The 13,704-nt window shown below is 32.7% G+C and overlaps 2 protein-coding genes across 5 annotated transcripts in view; both read right to left on the reverse strand.

The window, feature by feature from the left end:
* Positions 1-13,704, reverse strand: part of LOC124409755 (growth factor receptor-bound protein 14-like) — a 288,180-nt gene that overhangs the window by 477 nt on the left and 273,999 nt on the right. For 3 of the 4 annotated variants that reach the window (XM_046887583.1, XM_046887581.1, XM_046887584.1), the window contains 3 exons: positions 8,661-8,932; positions 8,105-8,198; positions 6,648-7,309 (listed from right to left, as the gene is read on the reverse strand). In XM_046887583.1, the coding sequence (XP_046743539.1) occupies positions 7,025-7,309; positions 8,105-8,198; positions 8,661-8,932 (651 nt within the window). In that variant the 3' untranslated portion in view covers positions 6,648-7,024. Of the gene's footprint in view, positions 1-6,647; positions 7,310-8,104; positions 8,199-8,660; positions 8,933-13,704 lie in introns of those variants that run through there. The other variant, XM_046887582.1, reaches the window with a different exon arrangement.
* Positions 6,278-6,994, reverse strand: LOC124409764 (putative uncharacterized protein DDB_G0283431). The gene is made up of 2 exons (XM_046887595.1): positions 6,681-6,994; positions 6,278-6,647 (listed from the first exon to the last, which is right to left on the reverse strand). Exons 1-2 carry the CDS (start codon positions 6,992-6,994, stop codon positions 6,494-6,496), a joined length of 468 nt encoding a protein of 155 aa, XP_046743551.1. The 3' UTR covers positions 6,278-6,493.

The following is a 13,704-nucleotide window of genomic DNA, read 5'->3' on the forward strand; positions in this document are numbered from 1 at the left end:
ATGAGAGATATCGGTGTGGAAAGTAACGTGATATAATATATGTGATACACAAAATGGCAATCTAAAGGTTTGACAACTTTTTTTTTATTCAATTCATTTATTAATTTCGTTATTCTTTTACTACCTTCTAAACTTTATTTCTTTATTTCTTTGTCGTTTCGTTTTTTTTTCTTGTTTTTTGTTTTTTTTTGTTGTTGTTGTTGTTGTTGTTGTTTTTTCTTCCGTCTGTTTTTCGGACTTGAACAATCAAAAATGAATGACCGCCGTTCAAAATTGATCAACAAGTTACCGAAAATCGCCTAAATAGACATATTTACACCGAAGGCCAAAATCGCATGTATAGTTTATCGTATAATAATAATATTATAAAACAGTAGGAGATAAAGAAAAAAAAAGAAAGAAAGAAAGAAGAAAAAAAAAAAAAAACAACCATCGTACATCGTAACGAAACATACACATCATCATATCGACTACCATTTAATATTCTCTACCACTTGTTACCGACGCGTAGAATAATAAAAGAAAAGAAATGAAAAGAAAAGAAAAGACAAAAAAAAAAAAAAAATACACATAATAATATAAAAAAAATTTTTCCTTATTAAATACTTATTAACTAAATTCATTTATTATATTCTTTTTCACCTTATTCTCGTAATTATAATAATTTCTTTTTTATTCCGTACTTCTAGATTGTTGTTATTTACTTCTCATTATTTTTTTTTTTTTTTTTTTTATTTTCACCATTCCACTTCACTTGTCTTTTGATTTTTTTCATTTTCCCCTTACAGTCGAACGAGGATACAGAATTCTGTTTTAATTTCCTTTTTTTTCCTGTGTTTTTTTTCTGCTATCTCGTTTCGGTAGCGGATAATTCAAATTCTACAACGTAGGTGGCACCTATTTTAACGTTTCATGTTACCGTATTACAATGCACGAAAAAAAGACTTTTGTCATCAATCAGTTCGAGAAATTACTATACAATTATAGAGACGAGGAATACCAAAGTGTGTACATACGTCTGTATAATAATTTACTTGTCGTCTTTTTTTTTTTTTTTTTTTTTTCCCTCTATCGCGCGAGTGTGTTTTTGTGTTTCTTGTTATTCTTTATCTACTTCTTTATCCCTACCATTATCTTTGTAATTTTTTTTTCTAATAAGTTTCCCGATAGAAGGTATCTTCAGCAATATCCGGAAGTTGAGAAATCGCGGGGGAAGAAGCGAGGACTCCCCAACTTACAAATATTAATAATGATTCTCTATCGCTATTAAATTTACAGACAAGAACGAAGATATTTTTATACTACATAGTGGTGCTACACTTATTAATACGTGAATAATAGTGAAAATAATAATATAATAATCTAAAATATAATATAAGTAATGTTTACGTACATCAATATAATAATAATAAGCAAATAAATAATTATTAAAAAAAAATATATATATATATATATATATATTATACGTATATATGTATTTGTATGTTTTTAAGTTATTGAAATAATGTTCGGAGTGTGCGATTTTAACTTTTATCCTTTTTTGTTGTTATTATTGTTATTCCTCTCCCCCCCCCCCCCCCCATCGCCATTCCAGCGATGAAAAATCGCGTCAAACATTTAATACCTCTTGTAACACATTTACGTTAATTTTTGCTTTTTACTTCTCATTATTATAATTTTCATGCATGTACGTATATTGTTTAAGCAAGAAAATTGAATTTTTTTTCGATAAAACATGCAACACATAATCGAATCACATATTTGATTTACGTCGGTGTGTGTGAATGTATTCAATATTTTTCTTTCATTCCTCTTTCAACAAATACGATATACGTACATGCACACTTTTGATTACTGAAAGCAAAAAAAAATTTTTTTTTTTTTTTTTTCAATTTCGTAATTGTATAGATGACAATAGTAATAACAAATATAATAATAATAATGATAATAACAACGACAATAATAATAATAATAATAATAATAATAATAATAATAATAATAATAATAATAATAATAATAATAATAATAGTAATAATAATATGCGGTGTGTATTGGCAAAAGAAAGACGAAGAGAAAAAAAAATATACAAGTATAAAGATCATAAAATTTTACACAAAACTATAACTAGTATAATTAGTAATATTTGGGAGTGGAAGGGGGGGGGGGGAGGAGGGCCAACCATATTTCCTCCCTCACCACCCTCGTCCCCACCCCCTTTTCGGACAGCAATATAACTGGTATACTTGTATATGCATACGTGTATGTACCTATATGTGTAGAATATATTTGTATTCTATGTCAAATTTACTTATGTTTTACCTCATCATTTTTGATTCGTTCCGCAATTTTTTATACGATTCTTCCATCTGAAAAATGCACTCCTGAATTTTTTTCAAATTTTTTACGCCAACCGTTTTTATTTTTTATTTTTTTTTTCAATATCATTCAAGATCATATCGAAAACGGGTATTTTTAAAAAATCTGAAAAATCTAGTTTCTCATTCCGATCATTCTTACACCTGGCCGATGATGGGTCGATATTTTCTTCTTTTTTTTTTTCAGCGATTTGTCAACAAACGAAACTATCTTGCAGCGTTGCGAAAAATGTTCAATAATTTTTAAAACTCCACTTTTTGAAAATGTTAAAAGTACTGAAAGTGGTTGAAAGAAATTGGAAAAAAAATCGGACCATCATGGTCCACGTGTCAAAATGATAAAAATGAAAAAGTCGATTTTTTCAAATTTTTTAAATACTTTCGTAACGTTGCAGGATGGCGTTTCGTTGGTGAAAATGTTTAAAATGCTAACAAAAAAAATTTTTAAATCGAAGAAAAAATCGGCCTATCATCGGCCAGGTGTCAGAATGATCCGAATAAGAAACTAGATGTTTCAGAATTTTTTTCAGATTATTAAAAACGCCCGTTTTCGAAATGAGTTTCAATACTATTGAAAAAAAAGAAAAAAAAACGGTTAGCGAAAAAAATTTGAAAAAATTCAGGAATGCCTTTTTCAGATGAGAGAATCGTATAAAACATTGCGGAACGAATAAAAAATGGTGAGGGAAAACATAGGTAAATTTGACATAGAATGCCCCATATATACTACATATACTTTGTCGATCAATCTTTTTCTCGCTCAATAATAATCTTAAAACTTGTAATTTAATATTATTCAGTTTTTATACTAGTTGAAATATCTAATTTTCATTTTATCATCAAATTTTTTTTCTCTCTTTCTCTGTCTCGCTCTCGCTCTCTTTCTCTCTGTCTCTCAATTTCACTCCTATTTCATTTAAACATATATATATATATTTATATTTTTATATATATATATATATATATATATATATATATATATATATATATATGTACATTTATAATTTAAGTTAATAATAATTAGTGTCAAATAGATCAATCGCATGTTAATTAACGAAAGTCTGTAAAGGTGTGAGATCATTTGTGGGTATGTTGTATACTTATTACTTATACAGATACACACACACACATTTATATATATATATATATATATATGTGTATATAGTTTGGGGAAAAGACTATACAAAAATAAGCTTTTCAAAACTAACGGTGAAATTAATTTTTTAGGGAAATTGTTTGAAAAACAAATTGTAATGAGATAATTATTTTTGTACAGCCCTCTTATTCTCTCTCTCTCTTTCTTTCGCTCCGTCCATCTTCCCCAGCATGTTTATTGCTTCAAAATTTTCAACCCTTCTAGAACATTAATGCTGTAAAAATCTCGATCATATTTTAATTTGTTTAGTTAAAATTTACTACATAGTATGATGAATGAACTTTTGTTCCTTTTCCCTTTTCTTTTCTTTTCTTTTCAATATTCATTTGTTTATACAATTACGACGTTGATAATTATAAAAAATTTTCAATTAATCTACAGTCTATTAATTTATGTCTTAGATATTATGTATAATGATGTAAATGTATTTATCTTACTGCACAATATAACTGGCGCTTTGACGGCGATTCAACCGCTATTTGAAATCCGCGTTTCACGGTTTTCTTTTCTTTCTTTTTTTTTTTTTTTTGTTATTTTTTCATTTTTCGTTTTTTACTTCATTCGACTTATCGTCGCGTTAATATTAATTTTAATATTATAACAGGTGGTCGATTGACGAATCTGGATTATACAAAACATAGAGATTAACAAAAGTAAAATAAAGTTGCACATGTTTCGCGAATTAAAAAAAAAAAAAACAAATACGATGAATGTGATTAGATTTTCGGTTTCGATTCACGTCATTTCCAAACACCAATCGGACCCTTCAATATTTTAATCTTTCGATATGAGATCTTTGAAGTTCCCGAAATGGGTCTGATTTCAACAACGAAAAAAATATATCCATCCTAGTTAAATCGATTCTGATTGATTCAATCATCGCACGTTTATTCAAGTTGTTCACTTGAACTTTTATGCTATTCTAATTTTTCTTTTACTTTTTTTTATTTTTTTTTTTTTTTTTCTTATTTTACACACGCGTTTGTGTTTCGACTCTGTAAAAAGAAGGAAGAAAAAAAACAAGAAAAAAAAAAAAAAGAAAAATGACAGGAGGAAATAATGCGTATAAAACTTTGTGCACAAGATTTCGCGTTAATATTTCATTAACGAAACACGCAACAGATCTGCAGACAGCAAGTTAACGATAATTTGTATCATCACTGTTTATTGTAATTAATTTTACTATTATTCTTCAGTTTTCTTATTATTATTATTATTATTAATATTATTTCACTGCCTGCTTGTTGGTGTCTTATGAGGTACAGTGTTTTACCTTTTTGTAAAGTGAATAAAGTTACACTACCAATGTTTATAAAAATACATACATAGTGATAAGAATAAATAGTGAGACAGAAAATTGTTTTTAAAAACGATTATCGACAATGATACTTAGAATTTTATTGCCTGTAGGGCGCGACAATCGGCCCTACAATCTCAATTTTGGTCTTTATATTTTCGTTTATTGTAAATTTTTACGAGCATCAACATCTTTCACGGAAAAATACATTCGTGCAGATTATAAACGCTATTGATTCATCTATGCGTTATTGTTAATATTATTCTTGTTGTTGTTGTTGTTGTTGTTGTTGTTGATGGTATTGTTATTTTTATCATTATTATTATATTTATTCAGACTGAAAGTCGATCAATTATGACGTGATGGAAGTTAATCGATATTTATAAAGTTACAGGCATCTAATCGTTAGTTTAGTTTTCTTTTCTTTTCTTTCTATCTTTCTTTCTTTTTCTTTTTTTTTTATCTTCTGTATTTATATTCGTATTTTATTTAGCTTGTCTATCTTTGACCGTCAAGAATTATATACAATTATAATACCGCGTACTAGGGAAAGTAAAAAAATGATCTTGAGAATCATTGTTATTACCTATACCTTAAAATCAAAGTATAATCCGTCGAGCATACACATACATACATGCATACACACAAATAAGCATACAAAATAGTTTTTTTAAATAATAATTTAAGAGTTATGAACTTTCACATTCGTCAAATCAGTCGTTAAAAACATACAATCAATCGGGGGGAAAAACACGCCATTAAAAACGAACACGTAAAAAAAAAAAATTATATCTTATTATTATAAGTTTAATTAATACAGAGACGGAAAAGAAAAGGCGAGATGGAAGAAAATTACATCTCGGCGATAAATGTTTTTTTTTTCTTTTTTGTTTGTTTGTTTGTTTGTTTTTCTCTTTTTGCCTTTCTTTCGTCCGCACTCTCGTATTATTAAACATTTTTTCACTTTCCCCAACTTGACGATTATAAAGGCGATTTATATGGTAATAAAAATAGAAACGACAAAAATGTAAATAAAATAAAGACAAAAATTTGAAATTTGAACATCGATTTACGATACCGTTTAAAAATATGGATAAAAATAGGAGGGAAAAAAAACTTAAAATCATTCTTTCGAACTTGTCATTGTTGTGAATCGAGCGATGCGATATGGAAATGAAAGAGGACAATTGATTAAATAAATAAATCTTCAACGTTCCGGAAACAAACGATAATTATGGATAATGTGTCTCTGTAAGTATTTTTTTCTTATTCGTGGACTTTTTTTTTTATGACAGTTAATTCTTTTTTTCCATCCACGAATAAATTCTAATACTCGGTTTGTTCCTTGGTAAAGAAGGTGAACAAAAATGAAAAAATAAAATCAAACAAAAGGGAAAAGAAACCCGTATCGAACGAAAAAGAATCTACATGAAAAATAATTGAGGTCGATCAGGCGTGTAATCTATTATTAATATTAATAATAATAATAATAATAATAATTTAAGCTTCTCTTCTAACAGCCTTACATTTTGTTTGAGAAAAAGAAAATTATCCTTTTCTTCTTATGTGTTTTTTTTTCCTTTCATTTCTTAATTTGTTACCTTTTTTTTCATATCCTTAATTTTATAATCCTCCCCCCCCCCCCCCCCTTCTTTCATCTCTCATTTACGCATCGTCAAAGTCATCGTAATTCCTTGTGCAAAAGTTCCAGCAGCCCGATGTTGTAAAGTAACGATTCGAGCCTAAGCTATTATCGTTGCTTCTATTTCTTTTACCGTTGCTATTACCGTCGATAACGACGCCGTTGCCACTCTTCTTGCTGTTGGTGCTGATGTTGATGTTGATGTTGTTGTTGTTGTTGTTGATGATGTTCTTATTGCTATTGCGATGATTATCATTAACGTTATTGTTATCAATATTACTATTATTGCGTCGATTACACTTTCCATCTCCATCACCACCGCCAACAACAACAACAACAACATTATCTTTGCCAGCGGTGCTGACAGTGTTGCAGCTCTTTTTTCTTTCACTCGCCGGCTTCGAAGACTGGGAATAAATACTCTCCGAAATGCTATTTGTCGGATTTTTCGTCGTCGTCGTTGTTGTTGTTATTGTTATTGTTGTTCTTGTCTTTGTCTTCGTCGTCGGCGTCGTCGTCGTCATCGCAGCAACGGGCTGCTCACACCCATATACTCAGAAGCTCGAAGGCTTCACCGGAGTGACGGTGGGTGTCGGGGTTCGCGGTGTTGAGGATGGCGAGTATCGAGGCCCCGGTGAAGATCCCGGCGACAAACTTCCCGTCGACGTGTCCTCCTGGAGAATCGGACCCGACGGACTTTGGACCACGTAGTGCGTCAACCTCGTCGGAAGGCAGCCGGCGTTCAGTTGATAGAATTCAACCAGCTGCAGCAGGTCGTAGAATTTTGTGATGCCGCTGTCCAGCGAGTAGCAGTAAGTCTCTCGCACGTGGTCCATTATCTGGGGAGAGAAATTCAAAAACTGTCAATCGTCTTTCGTTCACAGATTTGATAAGGTGGACGTCGCACAAAATCGCCATTAGATTTCTTAGCGTTTATCGAAAAATTACAAAAAAATTATTCAAACTGCCAATGGATCATTGAAAATTTATCAAAACTGACTCACAATGATCAAACGTGGCGAAAAAATTTTCAAAAATAATCTGACGGGTTAAAAAATGGCTATGCCTGAGCCAAAATTGTCTCAAAAAAAAAAAAAAATACCGCAAATTATTCAAACATGGTTTAAAGTATAACCCAAACTGGCAGAGGATTATCCGAAAGTAATCGAAACTGAAAATTTTCCAAAATAACCTAGGAAGGTTCGGAAGTTATTTAAAATGACCTCAAGTTACTCAAAGGTGGCTTGATTGCAAAAGATTGCTCAAAAATGATCAAAGCCGATTAGCAACGATCAGGTGTTGCAAAAGATTTCTAAAAATATCCTGAAAGATTGAGAAATGAGAAGACATGACTTAAAAGTGGTGGAAGATAAACGAAAATGTAAGAAATTAATCAGATCAGATATTCCATTTGTAAGTGACATTGACTGAAGTTCGTTTGATTCACGAACGATTTTTCAACAGCGAGAATACATTTAGAACTAGGAAAACATCAAGATTTATACGAACCAATACTTTTCTAATCCATTAATTGTTTGATGATATATTTCAGAAGAAATAGACGGATAACAAACAATCAAAAAGTAAACGACCAAGAAACGAGTAAAAGTTAAAAATCAATAAAAATTACTAACCGGTTGTATTTGAGTGTGGAGAATTTTTCCCCCAGATTTGTATGTCAGAACAAAGGCGCCTGGATTACTTCTGCTTTCTCTGACGAGGAAAACTCTGCGAACAAGAAGTAAAAAAAAAAAAGAATAAGTATCAAGTCTAGAATCGACCAGAAATTATGTACGAATGGTAAAAAAAAAAAAAAAAAAAAAAAACATTGTTATATTAAATTTTTTTGTATGAAAATAAAATGAAAAAGTCTTTTTCGAATTTCAAACCATCGATTCATATCAGGCTGAAGTTAGTAACGTCAATGTAACGAACTTACGTAACATTCTAATTCCAAAGTAAAATTATATTTTATTTATAATATTTTATTTATTCTTAAAGATTCGAAGTGGCGATTTATCTGAAATAAAAAAGAATAATAATTCGCTCTGTAATGAAAAAATTGAACAATATAAGACACATATGACGTGTGAATGAAAATGAATTCGATAAAGAGGAAAACCAAGAAAAAGAGAGAAAAAAAAAAAAGAAAAATAAAGAACCGAAAAAAATATATCATATTCCTCTCACCCGTCGACGGTGCCGTGTTTGTTGACGAGATTTGCAGCCTGATCCCTACTCATGCCGCTGTGAAACCACGGCTGAGTTATGTGAACACCGGCTTCGAGTCCCTGAACCCTTACGAGGTTGTGGTGATCAGGGGGTGGCCGAGAGGCAGGCCTCCACCTCCGTTTCCAGGATGTTCCTTCGGCAACGGCGATCGCCTTCGCTTCCTTGGGGTCTTCGACTATCCGGCCAACACTGCCGGTGAAGTCCATCGCCACCCGCGACCTCACGGATTCCTGAAACCACCAATTATCCCACCACGTTAGAAAATTATTCGTTTTCCTCGAACATTTTTAATGGCCAGGATAAATGTATTTCAATAAAATTGAGATTTTTTTTTTTTTTTTTTTTTTTTTTTTGTACAAAAATCAGGGTCAAAATATTTACTTTCTTTTTTTTTCCAACCACACGTTATTCGTGCCGCAAAAACGAGCGAAATAAGAAAAAAAAGAAGAGGAAAAGAAAATAAATAAATGTAATTTCTGACAATTATGGACGATTAACCGGAGCGGGTTGTTGTTTTTTTTTTTTTTTTTTTTGTGTTCCGTTTCTTCAAATTTTCTCAAACTATACATTTTTGTGTACGCCGCTGGACAAAATACGATAAAGAATCGTAATTCATGGTCACCGACGTCGAAGCATTATAAAAGTAATCTGCGCTCATCATCATCATCATCATCAACGATCGTTATTTTCCGCTGACTAAGCAAAAAACCGTTTTTAATAAGAAAAAAGACAAAGACAAAAAAGAAAAAGAAAAAAAGAAAATGCATAGCACGGAAAGAGAAAAAACGCTAACTACACGTGTAATTTAGCAGATATTATAGTAATATTATCATTACATTGTACACACACACATGTATATATATATATATAAGCATGTGTGTCTACCTATAACCTATAATTATCGAGGAGTGGTGGGAGAGAAACTAACTTATGATAAACGTGGCTAATTCGTGTATTAAAATAAAATAGCAAACGGAGGATTTATTATACAAGTTGTTATATACATATATATGTATTTAGAAAAACTTTTTAGGTATCGCTCGGTTGAAAAAGACACACGGTATAAGAGGGAGTGATTTATATTGCCATCCGAATCGTCGTTCATGTCCAACAGATAAGACTATCGCTGAGATTATACATAATTAAATGTACAAGTAGGTATATGTATGTATATATATAGTTGCGATATTATAATTTATCGGATACTCGTAGAGGTGTGTTTTTTTTTTTTTTTTTTTTTTTTTTTTTAACTCATTTTCTGAATTATTTCTATTTTTTTTTTTTTTTTCTTACAACATCTCAGGGTATATAAATATTTATTATTCTGGCAGTTTATTAGTATTATATATACATACACTACAGTATGAATTAATCAATAATTGATTTTTATCAATGATTTACTTAGTATAAATGCAACGAACTGTGTTTCCTGGGATGGTTTTATATAATCGAATAATATACGAAAAATAAAATAAATATTATAACTTAGATAATATAAATACGTACGTTAATAATGTGGGCGGGACAAGAATTGCTTAATTTATTTATTTTATATCTATAATAATGCGGTTGGGTCAACGAACAGCCATCTATTACTATGACCAAAGTTTTCGGCTATAATTTCGAAAGGGAACCGTCTCCGGGAAATTTATTATCGACATCTTGCGAGAGGATAGAAACGGAAACATAATTCATCCATGCTTCATGTAACCGTAGAGAATTTATTTACACCGATATTACATACGAAATGAAATATGAACTCCCATTGTGTGCAGAACAGTAAGGAAGAAGAAGAAAAAAAAAACAACAAGCCAACCAGCAAAGCCCGAACGTATAAGAAATATCCGAAAATCGGAATTCGGCCGTATTATACTCCTTTGGCCGGCGAAACGACACCGAAATCGATCGCTATTTCCAATTCCGAGAATATTTCGTTGATCGAGTTTGAAATCTCTTATAGAAGCGATTCCATAATACGTCAATAACTATAATACCAGGTTATAAAAAGGTCCTCGAGTATAAGTTTTCAACGAAAATTATACAGGTAAACTCAACGAAATTGATCTCGGTTTCAAATTTCCCGGCAATTTCAAAGGCTGTCCGATTAATTTCACCAATTTTCGCAACAATTATCCTCAATTTCAGAGCGACGAGAGTGTCACGTGATGATAGAAAGAGCCGTTGAGATAATCACAGACGGCGCCACCTGGCGGAAAAATTTTCAACTCCCACCACGCTCGTATTTATAGAAATAAAGTTAATTTTTTGCTGCACACTTTATCCCCCTTCGATTCTCAGGTACCAAAATCAGAGTCCAATATCCTGCGCGAAGTTCTGCGCAGTTTAATACCCGCAAAATTCAACCGAAACGATCAGCTGACGGGCGACGAGGCCGCCATATTGGCTGAGCGCTCCAACGCCCGGTATTTCGAGGTGGGTAGGTAGGTTGGTTGGTATTTCTATTCCTTTCGAGCGGTTTCCGTTCGACCGAGCGTGAGATTCGTGTCTGGAAGGATATCTCCGGAGGGCTGTCGAAACGAATTTCGTCGAGTGTAGGTTCGTCCCGCGAAGCGTCGAAGGTGATTTCCCAACGAATCTTTACAGGTGCTAGGGCAGCCTGGATTAGAAGTTAGGTTAGCTTCTAGCCTCGCGAGAGAAAAAGAGAGACGGATAGATTTCTCAATAGATTCAGCTCGCGTCTACTGCACACTCCGTCGAGACTCTATACGCGCTGAATAGAAAATAATAATTTATTTGTTCGCGGCGCGACGGCGACAAGACTCTTGACCACAAACCGGCGGCCCTGCTGCAGGGAGAAGCACGTGGTGCAGGTACGACCAGTCATGCATTATTTTGCCCACGCCTTTTGAAGCCCGCCGTCCATCCATGGGCCGTGAGCCGCTACCGTATTCTTACGAAATAAAATACACGGAGAGAATTATTGCCGCCTTCGTTATTACGCGCCTCTTACGAGGAAGAAAATCTTTACCTTATATACCGTCTTTCGGTACACGGTAGCCGGTTTCAGGGACGATTTCTCTTTCCTTTACTCGCGTAATCGTGTGAATGACATCAATTCACTGACGTTGATTTCGAGCGATTTGTATCCTGTGACTTGATTTTTCTTCGTTTCTTGATGTTTTTTTTTTCTTTTTTTTTTTTTTAGATTGGATAGAATTACAGATAATCAAGAGAAGCAACGACGACTTACTGGAATCTTTTGGAGATCGTTGAAAATCACTCGACAATCGAAGTTGAAAATCGACGAAAGCACTGTTTAATAGGATAAAAGTTGATGGAATCGTAATAAATTGAAACCATTTGTCGTTTACCGGAAAATATGGGAGGGTGGGGCAAAATGGGCACCTTAAAATTTTCGATATCTAAAGAAAATTTGGGGGCAAAGTGGGCTCCCTCAATTTTTTTAAATAACAACAAACATCTCAACTTTTTATCAAACGTGAATTATTCGGAAATTACAATTACCCTAAACATTTTCTTCTGATTTTAGGCATCATTTTTTTAAGGGACCCACTTTGCCTCACCCTCCCCTACTACAACAATTTCTATGATTCCCGAAGCTTGTCGAACCGCTATCACGTGGTTTCAAGTGATTTGATTTGCAATGACTTCAAACTTATTTCCGTCGTTTCGATTGTTTCCACCTTATTTCGAAGAATATTTCAACTGCCCAAGTTCCCAGTACTTATTCACAATTCGATTTGCATTTGCAGTTAAATTTACGACTTCCTTGAATGAATGGCCCCCATTTTTTTTTTTTTTTTTTTTTTGTTTTTTTGTACGTTTCATTACACACAAAGCGCTGGCTCTCGCTAATCGTCTGCCTAATGGTGCTCGACTTATATAATTGTACGCTTTGTGCACAGATTTTGTTTTATTTCAAAAGTGATGGGTCGGTGGTTACTCGGTTTGGTTAATATATAAATAACTGTTCCACTCGTCGAGTAATCATTACAGGTAAAATTATTGAATATTAAAAGCATGAATTTGAGGTACTTGGATTGATTACTAAAGTCCATGTGCTCGACTCGAGGCTCTTTAATAATCCTGAAGATTTTTATATCACGCAGCCATACTTCCAATATCTAGATCAATTACATAAATTAATTTAAGAAGAAGACGAGTCTATATATAATAATACCGCTGGTGGAATAAATCTCGACCACTTTGAAGTGGAAGGTCATTATATGTACATATGTGCTATAAATATGTTATCGCCTATAATATGCCTAAGCAGCTTACACGTGCAGCTATTACTTGTTACTTTGCACGAGTATATATATATACATATATATATATATATATATATGTAGAAAATACCGCACACGTTGTCAATGGGAACGTTTATCGTCTAGACAAAATGGAATTACATCGTTTGTCCTGTGCAGACAGGAAACTCTCGGGTATATGTAACAAGCTGTGAGTATAATGATGCAGGTGGATGAGGATGTCGAGTTTCACGAGTATAGCTGAAAATTATTACTTACGAGCAGTGACTTGTGACTAAATGCCAGCGAGCAAAGTTTCAGGGAGCTTTGGACATAAATTGGGCTAATCCCCGGAAGGCGAAAGCCTGTCAAGTTAAAGTCAGGAGAAAAAAAAAAACAAGAAACAAAATAAAACATAAAAAATTGAAAAATAAAAATGGGATCAAACGTTTTCTCGTCGTCGTCGTCACACCTCGTCAAACACCGCTAGAACGATAATAACTCAACGTCCGATTTACCCGTCAAGAAATTCTCGCGGAATTCAAGAGATTTATTGGGCAAATATCAAGCGGCTCAACATTTCCGGCATCCAGGCGGAAATAAAATAATTCAATTACAGAATGGGGCGAGAAAAAAAAAAAAAAAAAAAAAAAAAACAGTTAGAAGAAAAATTGACGAGTCGCATTGACGACAGTGAAGAATGGGGAGAAAAAATAAATTTAAAGATATTTGTGAGTCAAGAATCAGTTCTTTTATCATTTTTTTTCTCTGTT

The sequence above is a fragment of the Diprion similis genome, chromosome 8 (assembly GCF_021155765.1).
Source record: "Diprion similis isolate iyDipSimi1 chromosome 8, iyDipSimi1.1, whole genome shotgun sequence".
Taxonomy (NCBI): Eukaryota; Metazoa; Arthropoda; class Insecta; order Hymenoptera; family Diprionidae; genus Diprion; species Diprion similis.

Coding starts and splice junctions, on each gene's coding strand:
- LOC124409764 (XM_046887595.1), bottom strand. CDS start 6,994: ATGACGACGACGACGCCGACGACGAAGACAAAGACAAGAACAACAATA. Junction 6,648..6,680: donor AACATCATCAACAACAACAA/CAACAACATCAA, acceptor CAGCACCAACAG/CAAGAAGAGTGGCAACGGCG.